Source organism: Ranitomeya imitator, chromosome 6, assembly GCF_032444005.1.
Source record: "Ranitomeya imitator isolate aRanImi1 chromosome 6, aRanImi1.pri, whole genome shotgun sequence".
NCBI lineage: Eukaryota > Metazoa > Chordata > Amphibia > Anura > Dendrobatidae > Ranitomeya > Ranitomeya imitator.
Window position 1 is genome coordinate 159,522,392 of NC_091287.1, and position 22,261 is coordinate 159,544,652.

Consider the following 22,261-nt stretch of genomic DNA (forward strand, 5'->3'; position numbering starts at 1 on the left):
GCAACATGTGAAGCTGTGTTTGGACACTGTAATATGGCGTGCTGTCGCCCCACGGATACTGGACAAGGAGAGGTCCGGCATGTTTAGCGACTGCAATCTAAATGCCATATAATATATAGTGCTATGAAATAGGCACTGAGACGAGATGCAACTATGTGTATTGAAATGTGATGACTTGTACTATAAAATGCTATACATCTTTATGTGTGAAGTAACACATTAAATAGACTTTTGTGTTTCAACTTTGTGGGTAACTGCCTCTTCACTGCGTGTATATATATATATATACATATATATATATATACATTTATATATATATATATAGTGGGATAGCGCTACCTGAGTGTGTTGGGGCACACTCACTTGGCACGGGATTAAAGCACACAAGGGCAGTTTTCTCACATAAACCAAATAGACTAGTTTATTAACTCCGCATAAACCACATAGCGTAAAGTTCATTATATTACATCCACGAACATGTCATGACCACCAGTCTATTCATGTAGCAGATAAACTTCTCTGCCATATATTACAACCCCCCTTTTCCAGAGTTACCTTCCAGGAGCTCCGCTCCTCACGTTGACTCCTTGTCAGTCCTGGCTTCCCCAACACAGAAGCCGTCCCAGGCTCTGTAGGTATATGGCCTCTCTGTGCGCTCTTCAGGATGTCCATCCCCAGCTGGGACCATCCAACACACAGGCCTATCAGTGCCAAAGCCCCACCACGTGCCATTCAGGGAGATATCACTCCCAAAACATAGGCTACTGAGGACCTTGCACATGGACCAGACAGATCCATACACTCTCAACCATGTGACCCAAACCCTGGTCACGTTATGTAGTTGTAACCACTCCCATAGGTGGGACGTGTGTGTGGTTAGTCAGACCCGCCCTGCACTCAAACTAACCCTGCAAGCCTCCCTTTGCAAACTATACACATACTTGTGGGGCTACAGGTCCCAGAACAACAATACTACAGGCTTACAGCGCAGACTCCCTCTGCAACACATACCGGCCATTTACAATTATGCGGGACACTGTTTCCTTAGCACTATTACAGATACTCCTCCATGCGTATCCCTAGGAGCACATACCGCACCCCCTGGCTGTAACATGGGTCACTATATACAGCTCTTGCAAAAATTAAGAGACCGCCACATCAAAACCCTGTCATGGGCAGCCCAATCTCCAGACCTGAACCCCATTGAAAACCTCTGGAATGTAATCAAGAGGATGATGGATAGTCACAAGCCATCAAGCAAAGAAGAACTGCTTATATTTTTGCACAAGAAACAGTGTGAAAGACTGGTGGAACGCATGCCAAGATGCATGACAGCTGTGATTATAAATCATGGTTATTCCACAAAATATTGATTTCTGATATCTTATGAGTTAAAACATTAGTATTGTTGTTTCTAAATGATTACATAGTAACATAGCAACATTGTTTTTAAGGTTGAAGGAATACTTTAAGTCCATCTAGTTCAACCCATAGCCTAACCTAACATGCCCTAACATGTTGATCCAGATTATGAACTTGTTTTCTTTGCGTCTGAAAGCCCTTGGGTTTTTTTTTTAATTTTGACCATTTCTCCTTTTCAGAAAAAAAAATTCGGAGACATGTCATAAGTTTATAGAATAAATGAACAATCTACATTTTACTTAAAAATATATAGATATAAAGAGAAAAATCAGACAAACTGAACACTTTGCAGTCGTCTCCTAATTTTTGGCAGAGCTGTATATGTATATATGTCTTTTTTTCCCATTTTAAAAATTACTACTAAAAGGAAAATGAGCCAATGCAAAAGTTCAGGCGCGCTTGGGAATTTGATTGCTTAGATAACTTTGACCAAGGTTTCAGACCTTAATTAGCCTGTTAAGACTATAGCTTATTCTCCATTATCATTAGGAAAGGCCAGGTGATTCAAATTTCCCAGGTTTATAAAAACTCAGCCTCCTCTAACCTTGTGTAAAAAAGCAGTAACCATGTGTTATTCTAAGCAGCAGCCTAGCACTCTGCAAATGAAAATGGCAGAGGCAAACAAAGGAGTGAAGGCTATAAGAAAATTGCTAAACATTTTCAAACTGCCCTTTTCTAAGGTTGAAAAGTAATTAAGAAATGGCAGTTAACAGGATCAATGGAGGTTAAGATAAGGTCTGGAAAAGCAAGCAAAATTTCAGTGAAACCTGTTCGTTGGATTGTTAGAGAGGTAAATCAGAACCCTTGCTTGACTGCAAAAGACCTTCAGAAAGATTTACAGTCTCTGGAGCTGTGGTATATTATACTATTGTTCAGAGACACCAGCACAAATATAGCCTTTACGACAGTCATCAAAAAGAAACCTTTATCCTTACCATAAAATTCAGTGTCAGAAGTATGCAAAAGAACATCTAAGACTGGTTTCACGCTTGCGTTTGGCTCGTCTGCGTATGGCTGCATACATCCTCTGTTAAGCTCCGCCTGTGTTCTGCCTACTTCCGCATGGATCCTGCATACCTATCTTTAACATTGGGTACGCAGGGACATGCGTTGTATGCGGATGCGTCCACATGTGGCGTTTTAACGTGCCTGCTGACCGCATGGGAATGCAATGTAGGGGTGGATAAATCATGCTTTGGGGTTGGGTTGCAGCCAATGGCGTGGGGAACATTTCATGAATAAGGGAGGGAATAATGGATTCAATGAAATTTCAATAAATTATTGATGCAAACATAACACCATCTGTCTAAAAGCTGAAGTTGAAAAGACGATGGTTTCTACAAATGGATAAGGATCCTAAACAAAAAATCCACAATAGACTACCTCAAAAGGTGCACGCTGAAGGTTTTACAATGGCCCACACAATCCCCTGATCTGAACATCATTGAAAATCTCTAGCTAGATCTCAAAATAGTAGTTAGCAGTGCATGCAAGACAACCCAGGAATCTCACAGAACTGGAATAATTTTCCAAGGAAGAATGGATGAAATCCCTCAAACAAGAATTGAAGACTCTTGGCTGGCTACAAAAAGTGATTACATGCTGTTATACTTTCAAAAGATGGTGCTACTAGTTACTAACCATATAAACACCAACAAAAAAATACCAGTATAAATTGCCAGTAAAAGACTAAAGTTTATTATTCAATAAAATCAAATAAATAACAAGAAGAAAATATTAAACAGAGTTGCTGCTAACCAAGCAGAGACAGCATATTACATGTGGCAAGAAATTACAAGAAGTACATATGAAACCTGATTAGCGCTAGGCTGATAATGCCAATATAAGCACAAGGGATACAATGTTCCCAATAGTGCAACATATCAGGTAGAAAAGATATAAAAAAGGCACTTAAATGACTAGATGTTTGTGTTTATATGGCATCCCCGCTGCCCCAACGCACGTTTCACTTTTTTGTCACGAGGCATGTGTTGGGGAGAGGTGAGTAGTCTTAAATACCACAGGCAGTGAATCAGGACCGGGAAGGCAGAGGGGGTGTATTGGTCACAGTATGGTGTGATAAATGCATGTGAGCGGAAAAAAGGATGCTTCCGGCATGTATGGCACATGTGCAGCTGACATCATTTACCCGGAAAAGGACATACATCAGGCTTGCGGCCATGGAATGTAACCTAACACGGGCCGTCATGGAGACAGCATGTGTGCAGAGGTTCCTGAAGAGGCCACTTGTGTGATCTTTGGTGAATGATGCAGCGTGGCATATGTGCTGCTGGAAGGAGTCCAGAGGTATATAAGTGCTGAAAATGAGGGCACGTGTCCAGGATACGTTTGTAAAATGGGAGTAGGGGTGATAAAAGGTGAAGATAAATAAGATGAAAGTGTATAATACATGGTGAAAATATGTTATTGAAGTATAATTTGAAAAAAATGAAGGATGTGACATGGTGTATAGGAACAAATGTAAGGGAATGAAAATAAATGGGAGGGCATGGTGCAAAGTGCTTAAAGTATATAAATGTGAGGACATACAAAAAAGTAAATGCATCCAAAATGTACATACATAAAGGAATTCTCCCACATGAGAATAAAAAGTTAAAGGTAAATTTATGAATAATTAGTCAAAAATGCACAAATGCTAAGTCATTCAGGCACTTGTGCATTTTTGACTATTCATAAATTTACCTTTAACTTTTATTCTCATTAGTCCATTTTTATTCTCAAGTGGGAGAATTCCTTGATGCATGTACTTTGGACGCATTTACATTTTTGTATGACCTCTCATTTACATACAGTACAGACCGAAAGTTTGGACACACCTTCTCATTTAAAAGTGTGGCCAAACTTTTGGTCTGTACTGTACTTTAAGCACTTTGCACCATGCACTCCCATTTATTTTTATTCCCTTACATTTGTTCCTATACACCAAGTCACATTCTTCATTTTTTCATGTTTTCTTGTTTACTGATGAGTGCCGACCAATCCTGGATGGTCCAGATGGATGGAGTAGTGGATAGTGGATGGTTGGTGGATGGCCACCACGTCCCAACAAGGCTGCAACGTCAGCAAGGAGGTGGAGGAGTCATGTTTAAGGTTCCTGAAGGTGTAAAAATGACCTCTGCAAAACGATATAGAGTTTCTGACTGACAACTTTCTTCCATGGCATGAAAAGCAGAAACGTGCCTCCAGGAGCAAAGTCATCTTCATGCTGACAATGCCCCATCTCATAGAGCAAAGAATACCTCTGAGTCATTGGCTGCTATGGGCATAAAAGGAGATAAACTCATGGTGTGGCCACCATCTTCCCCTCACCTCAACCCTATAGAGAACCTTTGGAGTATCATCAAGCAAAAGATCTATGAGGGTGGTAGGCAGTTCACATCAAAACAGCAGCTCTGGGAGGCTATTCTGACTTCATGCAAAGAAATACAAGCAGAAACTCTCCAAAAACTCACAAGTTCAATGGATGCAAGAATTGTGAAGGTGATATCAAAGAAGGGTTCCTATGTTACATGTAACTTGGCCTGTTAGGAGGTTTTGGAGTTAAACAGCTTTTTTGTTCAGTGAATGTGACCTCCTAATGCTGCAAATTCCACAAATGAGCATTTTCAGTTCCTTAAAACATATCAAATGTTTAGAAATTCTACTGTGCCTAATAATTTGGAACAATGTATTTTGAGTTTTTATTCATTTCGGAGATTATACTGTTATCATTGGGAGGTTTCTTCAATAAAATTCGATGTATACTCTAACGGGTGATGACTTTTATTAGACTGTCATTTGCACCGACCATTTAGGAAAATCAGAGAAAAATATCATTTGCATAATAATTTGGAACATGGTGTATATTGGCATTATCAGCCTAGCGCTAATCAGGTTTCATATGTACTTCATTTGATTTCTGGTCACATGTAATACGCTGTCCCTGCTTGGTCAGCAGCAACCCTGCTTAATATTTTCTTCTTGTTATTGGTATAATAAATTTTAGTCTTTTACTGGCAATTTATTCTGTCATTTTCCTCTTGGTGTTAATCTGATCTCCGTTTTTGCCCTCCAGTTGTTTTTTGGTTCTCTATGTAGTCATTAGGTACTAACCATGCAGGTTGCCCACATTTTTACATCAGCTTGTTTTCCTTTTTTGGAATTTTTAAAATATTAAAGATGAAAAGATGATAAGATTATCTAATATATAATTGCCTAGAATACTACTTCCTGCAATTTGTGCCAACTTCCTGTCCGGAGCTAATGTCCGGAGATAATGTCCGGAGCTAATGTCCGGAGATAAGTGATGTCAACAGTGTCCAGTGTCTGATTGGTTGCCGCCTGCTGCGAGCGACCAATCAGAAACGTGCCGTACTGTGACACACTCCGCCCGCCATTTTGGTGTGATTTTTGAATTTTTACCTCACAGCAAGTTTCTACTGCGTGGAAGCGGGCCCAGTGACGTTGCTCTTCAAGCTCCTGCCGAATTTCGTCAAAAAAATGATAATACCATTTACCAAAACTATATATATTTAGTTGTGAAGTGGTTCAGTGACATTTTCACACCAATTTTGAACTTTTGTTTGGTGTTTTCTCCATATACTGCCTATTATTCACTGACTGTTATACTGAGAGACTGCCGTTTATTAACCTCTTCTTTGCCACATTGGGTATATTGCTCTATTATTTGCCACATAAGGACATTGTCCATTATTGCCCAGCAATTTCTCTGCAATATAAACTGCCTATTTATTAATATCTGCATTCCTGCAAAGAACTATTGCCTATTATTAACTGGCTATTTTCCTACTACCTGACATTGTTCTTAAGCAAAGAACCGTTGTTGTGGCATTTGCCACAACACGCAAAGTTGTCGTCTGATGTCTTTCATCCCTCCCCTCATAAGCATGTTCATGGATCCTGTGTAACTGTACCTTAAATAACAAGAATTGTCAAGAGCTGGTGAGTGCAGCCATTTTTTGTTCTTTCTTACTATTATTTATTAATTGTATTATTTTTACATTTGAATAAATAAAGTATATATGGATTCTAGACTCCAGATTCTTTAGAATCGGGCTGCCATCTAGTATATATATAATTGTCTGCCTAAAATACAAAGCAAATTTCAAGAGCAGTGAAATGATGAAAAAATGTCATTTTTATGGTGTCCATTGTATGGGAAAAATGACAAGTCAACCAGATTTCTAGGTCAGTACAATTATGGTGACACCAAACTTGTATAGATTTTTCTCTTGTAAAGGTGGGAGATTCAACATTGATGATAAGTTCTGGAGGAGATACCTGCTAACAGTATGTTACAGTATACTTAACCTCTTATGTAAGATTCTACTGAGGGAATGGCACTAGGATGCTCGTAGCCTTAGTCTCTGGGACTAGAACTGCTAATGCAGGAATTTCAGTAACACTGGGACAACTGACATGTCATGCAAAATGTCAGGATTACCCTTACGTTATAAAGCCAGTAACATTACCTTAAATCTCTTGTTTAATTGGTCTTTCCACTTTTCAACTAAACAGCCATCAAGAAGCATCATCCTAGAAATTAAATATAATGATTGACATACATATCATACCTAAATATAATTTTATTTAAGCATACTATAAGTGCAAAATATCCAGAAACTGTGAAGGTCAAGCGAGGAACCTAAAAAAATATATTACAGACATCTGTGTACATAATTTAGTGGCTTATAGGGGTCCACTACTTTAAATAAATTTACTATATAGAGGTCAGTATTGGGCTTTCTTCTTTTTAACATATTTATTAATTGCCTTGTTGAAGGCTTATAGATTAGATGCAGATGATCCTAAGCTTTGCAAAGTAATGAACACAACTCAAGTTTAGTTGCAAACCAACCAGTGCCAGGCAAATGAAATCTTCAGACACATTAAAAGAGGCACAGGTGCTGAAGAACAAAGGTTTGCCTCCATTCACTACTCACTAGTGTAGCCACACTTAGAATAATGTGTCCAATTTTGGGATCCAGTATATGAGAAGGACATAGCTGAACCAGAGCTGTTGCAGAGCAATAAAGATTTTTAAGGGAATGAGTGAACTGAATTGATTCAGGGAACTAGTCTGATTGCTATATATAGGGTTGGGAAGGAAATTCTTCCCAAAGATGGAACAATTAGCATCTGCCCCATGGGGTTTTTGCCTTCCTCTGGATAAAAATATTAGGTGACAATTAGATCTCAATGGACTTGGATCTTCTTTCAATGATAAAACAATTAAACTATGAAATATTTTAAAATTGGATCTATGGAGGTACCAATCAAACCCTTGCCACTTCTTCTTCCCAGTGTTCCTTGGCTGCCTCTTTTGTTGACAGTGTCAATTGACCATTTCAGCAATCCATGATTGTTTTTTGTGGTCACTTTCTGTCTGAGCTTGAAGAAAAAGTGTTTCTGCTGGTTCTTTAAGCTCAGGTGGAACACGACTACTGCTGAAAGTCATTAGCATGGATTTGTTTGCAAAAATAATCTGACGGGGTTGTAAATGGAAGCAAGGGACCAGTGAGGTATACTAGCAGTAGTATAGATTGAGAAGATGAATATGTATTTTTTATCTTAGTCTCATCACGAGTCCATCTTTAAAATAGTTGTATTTGTTAGACAGCCTTTTAAAACTGACAATAGACATTTGTCAACAGGTACTGCTGATTACAATTCACAGATAGTGTACATGTATGACCACCACCCCTTATTTCAAGTGTCCTAAAGAAAGTGAGTTTCAAATGCCTATTCTAATGTTTGGTGGAAATCCCAAGAAAAGCAAAATAAGGTGTTCAATGTATGATCACTGAAAGCTACATCACTACATCCCTGGGACCTTAATGATCATTAGAATGGTGGTGCTGAGCCAGGAAGTTTAAATGTAGCATCACTGTGCATGTGTGACCAAAACTCCATTGAAACTCTCCCACAATGGAAGTCTAGTTCTAGTGATTAGTGGAGTTCTAGTGGTGTGTTCCTTATAGATCACTAATGTATCACCTATCTCCTTCAATGGAAGTCTTCAAACAGAGGCTGCACAGACATCTGTCTGAGATGGTTTAATGAATCCTGCATTGAGCAGAGGGTTGGACACCATGACCCTGGAGGTTCTTCCAAACATTCTATGATTCTATCCTGTGGTCAGGCGATAAATGTGTTTTGTGGAATAACCCCAATACCAGATTAAAAAAAAAACATTTCTCTAAATTGTCAAACAGATCAATATTAACACTTCACTAAAATGGTATTGTTCAAACAGTTATGATTAATTACAGGGCTGACACCACAGAAAATCATCTGTAGATAAAGTTTTATTTTCGACCTTTGCAAAACCTTAGATGTAAAATCTGACAGTTATAAATGTGTAATTATCCAGTTCTTGCTTGGATTTGTGTCTCACAGAGTTTTCTAGCATGTTGGCATAAGGTTCAGAATAAGTCAATTGCTATAGAGTTGTTATGGACTAAAAAATAAGATTTATTTAGTCAAGAACTAAAAGTATTCTAGGTTAGCAATGTACATCCTGTCAAAGCTCCCTCCCTGAGATTAGGTGATGAAAAGTACAGCTAAGGACTTGTAGAGTATTTGATTATATTCCTGCATCCATATCACAGCTTATGTTTATGTGTTGCATATATAAACAGTACATATATAGAGAGAGAGAGAAAAAATTGGAATAACACCAAACACAGTACCTCAACAGAGTGCACGCATCCCCAGCCAGCATTCTCAGAAGGCTCCTTACAACAGTAGAAAAAAAGGGGGAAACAGCACAGCAGACGTCCAGAAAAACAGTGATATTTATTGCCCAAATGGCGTGGCGACATTTCGGATACAATCCTTTCTCAAACCTTGCTGTGCTGTTTACCCCGTTTTTCTACTATATATATACTGTACAGACCAAAAGTTTGGACACACCTTCTCATTTAAAGACTTTTCTGTATTTTCATGACTATGAAAATTGTACATTCACACTGAAGGCATCAAAACTATGAATTAACACATGTGGAATTATATACTTAACAAAAAAGTGTGAGACAACTAAAATTATGTCTTATATTCTAGGTTCTTTAAAGTAGCCACCTTTTGCTTTGATGACTGCTTTGCACACTCTTGGCATTCTCTTGATGAGCTTCAAGAGGTAGTCACCGGGAATGGTTTTCACTTCACAGGTGTGCCCCGTCAGGTTTAATAAGTGGGATTTCTTGCCTTATAAATGGGGTTGGGGCCATCAGTTGTGTTGTGCAGAAGTCTGGTGGATACACAGCTGATAGTCCTACTGAATAGACTGTTAGAATTTGTATTATGGTAAGAAAAAAGCAGCTAAGTAAAGAAAAATGAGTGGCTATCATTGCTTTAAGAAATGAAGGTCAGTCAGTCCGAAAAATTGGGAAAACTTTGAAAGTGTCCCCAAGTGAAGTGGCAAAAACCATGAAGCGCTACAAAGAAACTGGCTCACATGAGGACCGCCCCAGGAAAGGAAGACCAAGAGTCACCTCTGCTACTGAGGATAAGTTTATCCGGGGTCACCAGCCTCAGAAATCGCAGGTTAACAGCAGCTCAGATTAGAGACCAGGTCAATGCCACACAGAGTTCTAGCAGCAGACACACCTCTACGACAACTGTTAAGAGGAGACTTTGTGCAGCAGGCCTTCATGGTAAAATAGCTGCTAGGAAACCACTGCTAAGGACAGGCAACAAGCAGAAGAGACTTGTTTGGGCTAAAGGACACAAGAAATGGACATTAGACCAGTGGAAATCTGTGTTTTGGTCAGATGAGTTCAAATTTGAGATCTTTGGTTCCAACCACTGTGTCTTTGTGCGACGCAGAAAAGGTGAACGGATGGACTCTACATGCCTGGTTCCCATCGTGAAGCATGGAGGAGGAGGTGTGATGGTGTGGGGGTGCTTCGTTGGTGACACTGTTGGGGATTTATTCAAAATTGAAGGCATACTGAACAAGCATGGCTACCACAGCATCTTGCAGCGGCATGCTATTCCATCCAGTTTGCGTTTAGTTGGACCATCATTTATTTTTCAACAGGACAAAGACCCCAAACACACCTCCAGGCTGTGTAAGGGCTAGTTGACCAAGAAGGAGAGTGATGGGGTGCTATGACAGATGACCTGGCCTCCACAGTCACCAGAGCTGAACCCAATCGAGATTGTTTGGGGTGAGCTGGACCGCAGAGTAAAGGCAAAAGGGCCAACAAGTGCTAAGCATCTCTGGGAACTCCTTCAAGATTGTTGGAAGACCATTACCGGTGACTTCCTCTGGAAACTCATTAAGAGAATGCCAAGAGTATGCAGAGTAGTCATCAAAGCAAAAGGTGGCTACTTTGAAGAATCTAGAAAATAAGACATAATTTCAGTTGTTTCACACTTTTGTTAAGTATATAATTCCACGTGTTAATTCATAGTTTTGATGCCCTCAGTGTGAATGTACAATTTTCATAGTCATGAAAATACAGAAAAATCTTTAAATGAGAAGGTGTGTCCAGGATTTTGGTCTGTACTGTATATGTATATATATATATATATATATATATATATATATATATATATATATACATATATATATATATATATATTTATATTTGAAGCACAGTGTTTGCCGGTTCTAGATTAGTTACGACATAACGAGGCTTGTGTGCAGATAACATCTAGCTGATAATGTTTTTTAACCCTCACAAACCCTGTCACCAGAAGTGGCTCACCCCTGCTCCTGATCTTTGTAGATGTGATGTCACCGCTGCAGCCTAACTATAACACTCGGGACTGCAGAGGACAATCTAGGGTGGATGGTCTTATGTTGACTACTACATAACTGCTGAGACTTGTGATTGACTACTGTGGTCATGTACTATGTAGTTGTGATGTCACTGCTGCAGCTGATCAATAAAGACTGGGAACAGCAGTGGATGGGCAGTGCTAGAGCTGGGGCTGATGAATCTAGCTGATTTTATTATCTTTATCTACAGCAATCTCATGGGTTTAATAAAACCTATGAATGAAAAACCCCTTTAAACACAATCTGAAAAAGGAGTATATAGACCGCAAAAGGCACTTCTGTATACCAGCTAAATCTATTCTAAAAAGATACTTTTATAGTATAACTAGATGGAGGCCTGATGCTATTGCATCGGGAGGGCGGTAATAGAGCATTGAGCATTGAGAATCTCTCCCCCCATGTGTTCACCCACCTATCCACTCTCTCTTTCCCCATGTGCTGACTTCTCCCGTCTGTGCTCTCTTCTTTGACCTGTCTACCCCATGTGCTATCCCCCTTGTCTACTGTCTTTCTCCTTCCTGTGCTGTGTTCTCCCCTCTTGTGCTGTCCCATTTGAGCTGTCTCCCCCCTGTGCTCTGTCTCTCTCACCCCTGTGCGCTTTCTCTCTCCCCATCTGCTGTCTTCTTCTCTCATGTCATCTCTTCTTTGACATTGTGCCTTTGCTGCTTTCCTTTCATTGTCTTTGGCATACATTTTAGGAAGAGCCAAGATGGAGTTAAAATTTGCTTTTTAAAGGGGTTTTCCCATGAATGAAACTTCATTTTAAAAATTGTCTGTGTCTGACCGTGTACAGAACATACCACAGCTCCTGGGCAGGGGAGGAAGCAAAAGATAATACTGACATTACAGCAGGAGATCGCAGAGGATACATTTTGTGAGGTAAAATATTGTTTAAAAACAGTCAGTGAAATATTTTACCTGACAAAATGAAATCCTCTGCGATCCCCTGCTTTAATGTCAGTATTATCTTTAGCTTCCTCCCCTGCCCAGGAGATGTGTTATGCTCCGTACATGGTCAGATATACAGACAATTTTTAAAATGAACTTTCGTTCATGGGAAAACCCCTTTAATGTGACCGGCTTCCTCTGCCTGTAGACACGTCGCGCATCTGCTGCCGGGATCAGCCGAATGATTCACTGCACCTGCGCGGAATTTTTGCAGGTGCAGTAAATCAGATCACTGCCATCTTTGTGCAGACAGATAGCGGCAGTAACATTAAAACTGCGCATGCGCTCCTCCTGTACGAAGATGGCGGCGGTCAGTGAATCATTTGGCTGATCCCGGCGGCGGAGTGTTTGTGTGTGATGTGGCGATGTTCCGCTGGTGGTACTGTGCAAAAGGCTGGTACCACCAGCAGTTTCCATATTGAGACACCCATAACTTGGGTGTCCCAATATGGCAGTAGACGAACTTCCACCGCTTGGAATTCTGGGATCCGGACACATCTGGACAGAACAGGATGTGAAGACATTACAAGGTAAGTATATATTAAGATACATCTTGCTAACAATAGTCTATGGTGAAGTTACATGTCTTAGTAATGATTGAACAAAGTGTAGTACTAGCCTTACACAGATGGAAACAATATGATTTCTTCTGCCAATTATATTTAAACCATACAATTTAACCAATGGCAATAAAGTATTTCATTGCTTTACGCTCATTAAAAAAAATTACAACAATGCAAAAATGAATGCTCTTGAAATAAAGTAAATGGCCCATCACTCTTAGGTCATTTCTGCATCAGTATGTGTACGACAAAGCCAGGAGTGGGTCCCAAACACTGAAGAGGTAAACATTTTTTTATTTCACTTGTTTTCTGTTTCTCTTCAATCCTGATCTTGTTTGGTGCAAAATACTGAACACAGTACACCCCTTGACAATTTTTCACCCTCTGCCACCAATCCAGAATGGAAGAGGTGGTAAATTAAAGTTAACAAATACTGTACATTGATTAACTATGGAGATAAAAAGATTGCTTAACCGACAAGTAAGGAATCCAGGTATCTTTGAAATGGCTTGTACAGCTGGTAATATTTTTTTAAAAGGGCTCTAGTTCTTAAAATTACCTGGTCCAACTAATATCTGCTTCTTGGTTTCTATTTTGATTCACTAGAAATGGTGTTACTGTAGTGACCCATTGTCAGGCAGTGATTGTCTGAGCGGGCAACACGTGACGTTTCTGGTGTGTTAAGACAACAGTGGGAGGCAGTGACCAGCTGAGACCATGTAAACAACAGAATACAAGTTACAGCTGAAAATAATGGTGAATATCGATTATTTTTTTTATTTTATAGCTGTCCAGTCAATAAAGAATATTTTGAAAAGGACTCGGACAACTGCATTAGGATTTCACAAATAGAAGTGTTTTATGGCTTTGTGCCCAACATTAATGGCCAAGGATATAATGGGATTCTGTCCAGTGATATCCGAATGACCTTTCCTAAGAATTAATTTAGGAAAGCGTTCTTGTTATTACAGTATGTTAGGGCTAGCGGAACGCACCACATAATTAGAGAAAAGGAATAAGATGCGTTCACAGCCTGTGGTCCACTATGCAGAGATGGAACCTGCTGCTAAGCAATGATGGACTATATGGCGGTACAATGAGGATACACACACACGGGTTAGCTTCACCCTGGGTGAAAGAAGCGAACTCTGTGGCGTCACAGGGCCGCAGTACCGCATGTAACAGAAATAATAATTAGGTAGCACGAGAGTGCCGCACTGGCGGACACCACTAACCACCCAGACTTGGGTTTGGAAAGCGCGGTGATAGCGCATGGCGCCGTACTGGCGGTCACAGTAATAGACGCTGTTTGTTGTACCAATGTTGGTAACAAGTCGGGCACTAGATTACAATCATCCTCCTTATGCGAGCATTCAAACACAAGGGAGGGGATGATTAAAGAGCGACTTTCACTCACAACACACACATAAACAAGTGTAAACTAGCACATGGCCGTGCGGCCATGCAAACCTTTTATAGCTGCAGCAAGTTCAGGACCTTCCTAGAGGACCAATAAGAACTGCTACAGTAACTGAGCAACTTCAGGACCTTCCTAGAGGACCAATAGGAGCTACTACAGTACCTGAGCATGTGACCCCAGACCTCCACTGAAAGGTCTTCCTTTGGGCATGCTCAGAACGGGAAAATCAGGACTTAGTCCCAGAGACTTCTGCTCGCCGCTGATCAGTACAGGCTACAATGGCAGAGCCTGGAAAGGCAGCAGTAACCCTTTGCACAGAATCAAACTGAGCGAGATGCCGGGACCGACGTCTCTGCCGAGCAGGCTCAACTGCGGCTGATGTAGAATGAGAGACTGCAGCAGACATGGTTTGAGATTCCCCCTGTGCAGCTGCGGGAACTCGACTCCTAACACAGTATTAGATTGGATCCTTCTCTAAATATAGGTCTCCAGCACTGAAGGTGTTGTCTATTACCCAGATAACCCCTTTTTATATATGGTAATATATTCCCCAATGTGAGAGAAAATTAACAGATACTCAAAGGAAATGTGAATTCTGCAGCCCATTCGCTGCCGCTGATAAGCTGCAGTGCCAACATGGCATAATAATGTCACACAAGTGCTGGGAGACTCGGTGCTGACATAGCTGGAATGACAACAGGGGAGGACATGAGTATATATTATTTTAATTTTACAATAGTGTCAAAGGATGACACTGGAGAGATCACGCAGATCCCATCATTGCCCCTAATTGTCAAAGATTGCAGCTTTGGGAGTCATGCTGAACCACCCCACTGTTACTTTTTTGTCACAAACTGACCTCTGCTACCCCCTATCATCAGGACACTTACAAGATTGGCTGACATTTAATGGAATAGGCTGGTGATTGGAGAACTAACAGTGAGCGTATGGTAGATGCACCTCCATTTCCAAATCATGGATTATATATATACTCCAGTATGGTCACTGCTAACTCCACAAAAATCAAAGAACTATTACACCGGTCTACAAAAAAAAATTTCGGGCATAGACAAATTGAAAATCCTGATGTGATAGCCAAAAACGAAGTTCATATTCGTAATCAGCAGCCAAAAATTACTTAAAATATGTTTTAAAACCTTTTGCCAGAAAAATTGCGCTGACCAGTGTTATTAGCTACCACCACCAGTCGTTTATACAGGTCGACTAGACACATGCTTTCAGAAGTGTGGTTTACAGAACAAAAGGAACAGAACAATTACATTTTATATTAAATCCAGAACGTTAGGCAGGGTTTATAAAAAATATACAAAAGATTTTACAAAGGAGACAAAACAGTACAGTATATAGAATTACATAAAATAAAAGGAGAAACAAGATAAACTTACTATGCTGGCCACAGAGATAGCTCAGCTAGCAAAACAGAGCACTTTTATTGGAAACATCCAGTGAATGGGAATTATGCATACACTGATATGTATCTCTCTGCAGGTAGACAGATCATTTTCTATGACAACCAGGGAATATAGTATTTTAGTAACGGTTGTCGACTACATGGAAACCCATTTAAGCCATAATATGATTGTCTGCATGGGCCTAAAAATTGTTTTCCTTTAACACATACTGCTTGAAGAATGGCTGGATATAGAACATTCATGACAGTATTGCAATAATCCTTTTGTAATCACAATAATAATAATTGTACAATAAAAGGTATTTATATAGCTGTTTTATTTTTGATTAGCCACTTAGAGGCAGGACTCTAACAAACTAAAATAGTTATAAACTACGGTAGATCAACGTATTGTTTTGCTACAAAGACTTTTGTGCACAACTTTTTTGACAAGATGTTACATTTCTCACCTTGAACGCCATTGGTAGCACATTATAAGTACATCTTGGCTAGGAAGTAACTGTGGACACTGACAAGATGAGTTTGTGATAAGAGGCACTTGGTATCGAGGAATAGTTGTTGAAGATTTCAATGTCTCTTTCACTTCCACCACGGTAGTAATTTCATTGCAATTACTTCTACTGACACTTTTTACTTTTGCATGGATTGCTAGAAAAGAAAACAGTGAAATTATACTTCTAGATATTGTGTATTTTTGATGCCATCAGGAGTTGTAAATGACGTCTACTGTTGACCAGTCATTTCTCATTTTTACAACAAAATTTACAAAACCATTTTTTTAGGGACCATCTTACATTTAAAGTCACTTTGAGGGGTGTACATGACAGAAAATACCCAAACGTGACACCATTCTAAAAACTACACCCCTCAAGGTGCTCAAAACCACATTCAAGATGTCTATTAATCCTTTATATGCTTCACAGGAACTGAAGCAATGTGGAAGGAAAAAAATAACATTTCACTTTTTTTTTTTACAAACATTTTGCTTCAGAACCATTTTTTTTTATTTTCACAAGTGTAAAAAGAGAAAATGAACCCAAAAAAAATTGAATCAAATAATCATTTCTCCTGAAAACGCCGATACCCCATATGTGGGGGTAAACCACTGTTTGGGCGCATGGCAGAACTCGGAAGGAAAGGAGCACTGTTTGACTTTTTCAATGCAGAATTGGCTGGAATTGAAATCGGACACCATATCGCATTTGGAGAGCCCCTGGTGTGCCTAAACAGTAGAAACCCCCCACAAGTGACCCCATTTTGGAAACTAGACACCTTAAGGAACTTATCTAGATGTGTGGTGAGCACTTTGAACCCCCAAGTGTTTCCCAGAAGTTTATAACGTAGAGCCGTGAAAATAAAAAATCTTTTTTCTTCCTCAAAAATGATTTTTTTAGCCCGCAATTTTTTATTTTTACAAGGGTAACAGGAGAAATTGGACCCCAAAAGTTGTTGTCCAGTTTGTCTTGAGTACGCCAATACCCCATATATAGGGGGGAACCACTGTTTGTGCACACATCGGGGCTTGGAAGGGAAGTAGTGATGTCTAAAATGCAGACTTTGTTGGAATGTAGAAACCCCCTACAAGTGACACCATTTTGGAAACTAGACCACCAAGGAGCTTAACTAGATGTGTGCTGAGCACTATGAACCCCCAAGTGCTTCACAGAAGTTTATAACGTAGAGCCATGAAAATAAAAAATCATATTTTTTCCACAAAAATTATCGTTTCATCCCCAAATTTTTACTTTCACAGGGGTAACAGGAGAAATTGGACCATGAAAGTTGTTGTGCAATTTGTCCTGAGTACACTGATACCCCATATGTGCAGGGTACCACTGTTTGGGCACATGGCAGAGCTCGGAAGTGAAGGAGCGCCATTTTCTTCCTGGGAAAAGATGGCATCGCCCATGGGGGGAAGCAGGAGGGCAGAGGAGCTCCAGGAGGTACCGGGGGGATCGGGGACCCTATTTATCTCTCTTCTGATGTGTGATTACATCAGAGGAGAGAGAAATTAAATGGCACATCAGACTTTTAGACTTTTTTTTTTGTTTGCCGCTATACAGTTAATAGCAGCGATCGCAAAATCGGGTCAGTAAAAACCGACTAGAATCATGTTCTCTGGGGTCTCGGCTACCCCCGGAAGCCAAGACCCCTGAGAAAGTCCGACTCTGGGGGGCGCTATACACTTTTTTCACAGTTGTGGTTTAAATATCCTTAACTGCCACGGTTAAAAGGCGTATCGGCGGTCGTTAAGGGGATAAAGTATAGCCTTTCAAAACAGTGGCATAAGTAGAGTCTGAAGGGCCCTGATGCAAGATTTGGACCGGGCCCCCCACCCTGAAGAAATGTATAAATATATATATATATATATATATGCCCTTCATCCTGGTATATATGTCCCTTATCCTAGTATGTATGTCCCTCATCGTGGCCCCATCCTCTCGATATACAGTATATCCCCCATCTTGGTATATGTCCCTTATCCTAGGCCCCAGCCTTGTATATATCCCCCATGCTGTTATATGCCTCTCATCCTGTTATACATCCCCCGCTCTGCCGCTATTCTTTAATGTATAGAAAAAAATAAACCATTATACTCACCAGGGTTGTACATAAAAGGCATAGGACCCCAAAGCGGAAGTATAATGCACTCGCTGTAGTCCTCCATATAGCATAATACACAGCTCCTAGCCCTCCTTATATTATAATGCACCCCCCATAGTCCTCCATGTAGTATAATTTATCCTATAGTCCTCCATATAACATACTGCACAGCCCATAGTTCTCCATATAGTATAATGCACAGTCCACAGTCCTCCATAAAGTAGAACGCACATCCTATAGTCATCCATGAAGTATAATGCACAGCTCATAGTCCTCCATGAAGAATAAAGCACAGCCCATAGTCCTCCATAAAGACTAAAGCACAGCCCATAGTCCTCCATAAAATATAATGCACAGCCCATAGTCATCCATAAACTATAATGCACAGGCAATAGACACCGATAAAGTATAATGCCCAGCTCATAATCATCCATGCAATAGAGTGCACAGCCCATAGTGTTCCATATAGTATAATGCACAGCTCATAGACATCCACACAGTATAATGTACAGCTCATAGACATCCACACAGTATAGCACACAGCCCATAGTCATCCATAAAGTATAAAACACAGCCCGTAAAAATCCATGCAATATAATGCACAGCCCATAGTCATCCATGATGATGTTAATCCTTCGTAGTCAAAGATGACCATGGCTCCAGGGTTAGAAGAGAATTAGTAGTTATGGGTCCGGAGGTGGCTGATGAGGCCAATCCGGGCCCTGAATGTTCGCCCACATACTTGACATAAGGAAGCAGATGTAGTCAGTACACCAGATTCTGCTTGTGCCTTGCAGATTGCAAGATTTTCTTTTTGCATCCAAGATTTTCCTATCTTCAGCTGCAAGTGCTCCTCCTGAGGTGATCCTTTCCCGCCAACCTGGATGATCCAGGGCGAGCTCTTCCCATTCATTGATGTTGACTTCCAAGTTTTTGAGAGATGCCTTAAGGCAGGCTTTATAGCGCTTCTTCTGCCCCCCAACTGCTCTCTTTCCTTGGCACAGTTCTCCGTACAGCAGTTGTTTCGGTAGTCATCCGCAAAGTATAAAGCACAGCCCGTAGTCATACATGTAATATAATGCACAGTCCATAGTCATTCATATAGTATAATACACAGCTCATAGACATCAACACAGTATAATGCATAGCCCATAGTCATCCATGTAGTAGTATGGACACTGATTTAAAAAATAAACCATTATACTCACCTTCCCTCCACTCCCCGCCAGGCGGGTCCATTTCTGATGCCGGCAGCTGACTTCAGCGTGTAACCGGAGCGCATGACGTTACTGCCATGCTACCCCAGTCACGTAAATGCTAACATCAGCTGCTGGCCGCTGATTGGCCAACAGCATGTATTGCCATGCACGGACCCAATGGGCCTGTGCGGTGCAATACACTTAAGAGGTGTGTGTGTCCAAGGACACATATTGAGTTGAAGTTTCTGCTTGCATCAGTGGCAGGGGCGATAGCGGTCATTACCCCCGTTTCAAAATATAAAATTAATTACTTAAAGAAGTTGTCCACTACTATAAAGTTTTTTTTTTTTTTTCATAAATCTTGCTATTATGTGCCACTGAAAACATCTACTGTGTTTATTTTAGCAATATTACCTGTTATCATGCTGTAGCAGCACATCTTCAGTGCTGGATTCAGCTCTCATGGGGTTAATCGACAACTTCCTTATTGTGCCCTAATACTACAAGTTCCATGATGCTTTGCACTGCCACTAAGCCCGAACCTAGCACACCCACTCCAAAAACACACCCAAACCCCTCCCTCCTCTCCCTCCTCTCTTCAAAAAGATGTGTGGTGTCATTTCTGTCCAACTCCTCTTTTACATTTGTCCAACCCACACTCCATTACACACAGAGATAGATAGATAGATAGATAGATAGATAGATAGATAGATAGATAGATAGATAGATAGATAGATAGATATGAGATAGATAGATAGATAGATAGATAGATAGATAGATATGAGATAGATAGATAGATAGACACAGACAGACAGATAGATAGAATTAGATAGATATGGGATAAATACATACAGATATATCTATATATCTATTTCCATAGCTATGTCCATATCCATGTTTCTAAACCCCTTCACCCCTGCAGCTTTTTCCACTTATCGCTCCCCTTCTTTCCAGAGCCATAATGTTTCCGTCAATATGGCCATGTGAGGGCTTATCTTTTGCGGGACAAGTTCTACTTTTGAACGACACCATTGGTTTTACCATGTCGTGTAACAGAAAATGTGAAAAAAATTCAAAGTGCGATGAAATTGCAAAAAAAGTGCAATCCCACACTTGTTTTTTGCTTGCCTTTTTGCTAGGTTCACTAAATGCTAAGGCTGTGTGCACATGTTGCGGATTTGATTGCAGATCCGCAGCGTTTTTTGCCGCACAGAATTGCAGTAAATCCGCAGTTTAGCAGTGTAGTGCACAACCAATGTAAGTCTATGGGAGCCTCAGACTTGTTTTGTGCACATGCTGCGGAAAAGGCCGCACCGAAACGCAGCTTTTTTTTTCTCCGCAGCATGTCACTTCTTTTGTGCCGAACTGCAGCGTTTCTGCACCCTTAGGCCGGGATCACACACAGCGAGATACGGCCGAGTCTCGCAGTTTAAAACCAAGCTCTAGCACCGGCACTCCGGAGCGGAGCGTGCGGCCGCACAGCAATACATGGAGCTGCACGCTCCGCTCCAGAGTGCCGGTGCCAGAGCTTGTATTTAACCTGCGAGACTCGGCCGTATTTAACCTGCGAGACTCAGCCGTATCTCGCTGTAGTGTGACTCCAGCCTTAGACTTTCATTGAGATGTAAAAAATATCTGCAGTTTTGCTGCGGATGTGGGTCCAAGAAACGCTGCAGTTCAGGAGGAGGGAAGCGTGTGGGTGGTGACCAGGGCCGGATTGGCCATCGGGCACTTCTGGCAAATGCCAGAAGGGCCGGTGACAGTAGTGGGCCGTTGCACTCTTTCCCCCTCCTTCTGCCAGTGCCGCCGCCGCATTCAACTATACCGGCGTCTATGACGCCGGTATAGTTCAATGCAATGATGGAGGAGAGAGCGTCCGCTGACGCTCCCTTTCCCATCATTCCCCGCTCTGCCTCTGACACTGCGGGTGCGTGACGACGTCATATCATCACAGACCTGCTGTGTCCCGGGCAGACTGCAGCCGCCGAGACAGGAGCAGCGCGGGCAAGAGGAAAGGTGAGGAGAGTGTGGAGCCATTATCGGGGGGATGAGATGTGGGTTGTGCTGTATATACCACTGTGTGGGCTGTGCTGTGTATGTACCACTGTGTGGGCTGTGCTGTGTATATACCACTGTGTGGGCTGTGCTGTTTATATACCACTGTGTGGGCTGTGCTGTGTATATACCACTGTGTGGGCTGTGCTGTGTATATACCACTGTGTGGGCTGTGCTGTGTATATACCACTGTGTGGGCTGTGCTGTGTATATATCACTGTGTGGGCTGTGCTGTGTATATACCACTGTGTGGGCTGTGCTGTGTATATATCACTGTGTGGGCTGTGCTGTGTATATACCACTGTGTGGGCTGTGCTGTGTATATACCACTGTGTGGGCTGTGCTGTGTATATATCACTGTGTGGGCTGTGCTGTGTATATACCACTGTGTGGGCTGTGCTGTGTATATATCACTGTGTGGGCTGTGCTGTGTATATACCACTGTGTGGGCTGTGCTGTGTATATACCACTGTGTGGGCTGTGCTGTGTATATACCACTGTGTGGGCTGTGCTGTGTATATACCACTGTGTGGGCTGTGCTGTGTATATACCACTGTGTGGGCTGTGCTGTGTATATATCACTGTGTGGGCTGTGCTGTGCATATACCACTGTGTGGGCTGTGCTGTGTATATACCACTGTGTGGGCTGTGCTGTGTATATACCACTGTGTGGGCTGTACTGTGTATATACCACTGTGTGGGCTGTGCTGTGTATATACCACTGTGTGGGCTGTGCTGTGTATATATCACTGTGTGGGCTGTACTGTGTATATACCACTGTGTGGGCTGTGCTGTGTATATATCACTGTG

General features: G+C 41.2%; 1 protein-coding gene across 1 annotated transcript in view; it reads right to left on the reverse strand.

Annotated features, from left to right (window-relative positions):
* Nucleotides 1-22,261, reverse strand: part of SFRP4 (secreted frizzled related protein 4) — a 98,895-nt gene that overhangs the window by 3,259 nt on the left and 73,375 nt on the right. Inside the window, exons 4-5 of the mRNA XM_069730242.1 lie at nt 16,043-16,241; nt 6,915-6,978 (exon numbers count right to left, since the gene is read on the reverse strand). Coding sequence (XP_069586343.1) covers nt 6,915-6,978; nt 16,043-16,241 — 263 coding nt within the window. The remainder of the gene's footprint in view (nt 1-6,914; nt 6,979-16,042; nt 16,242-22,261) is intronic.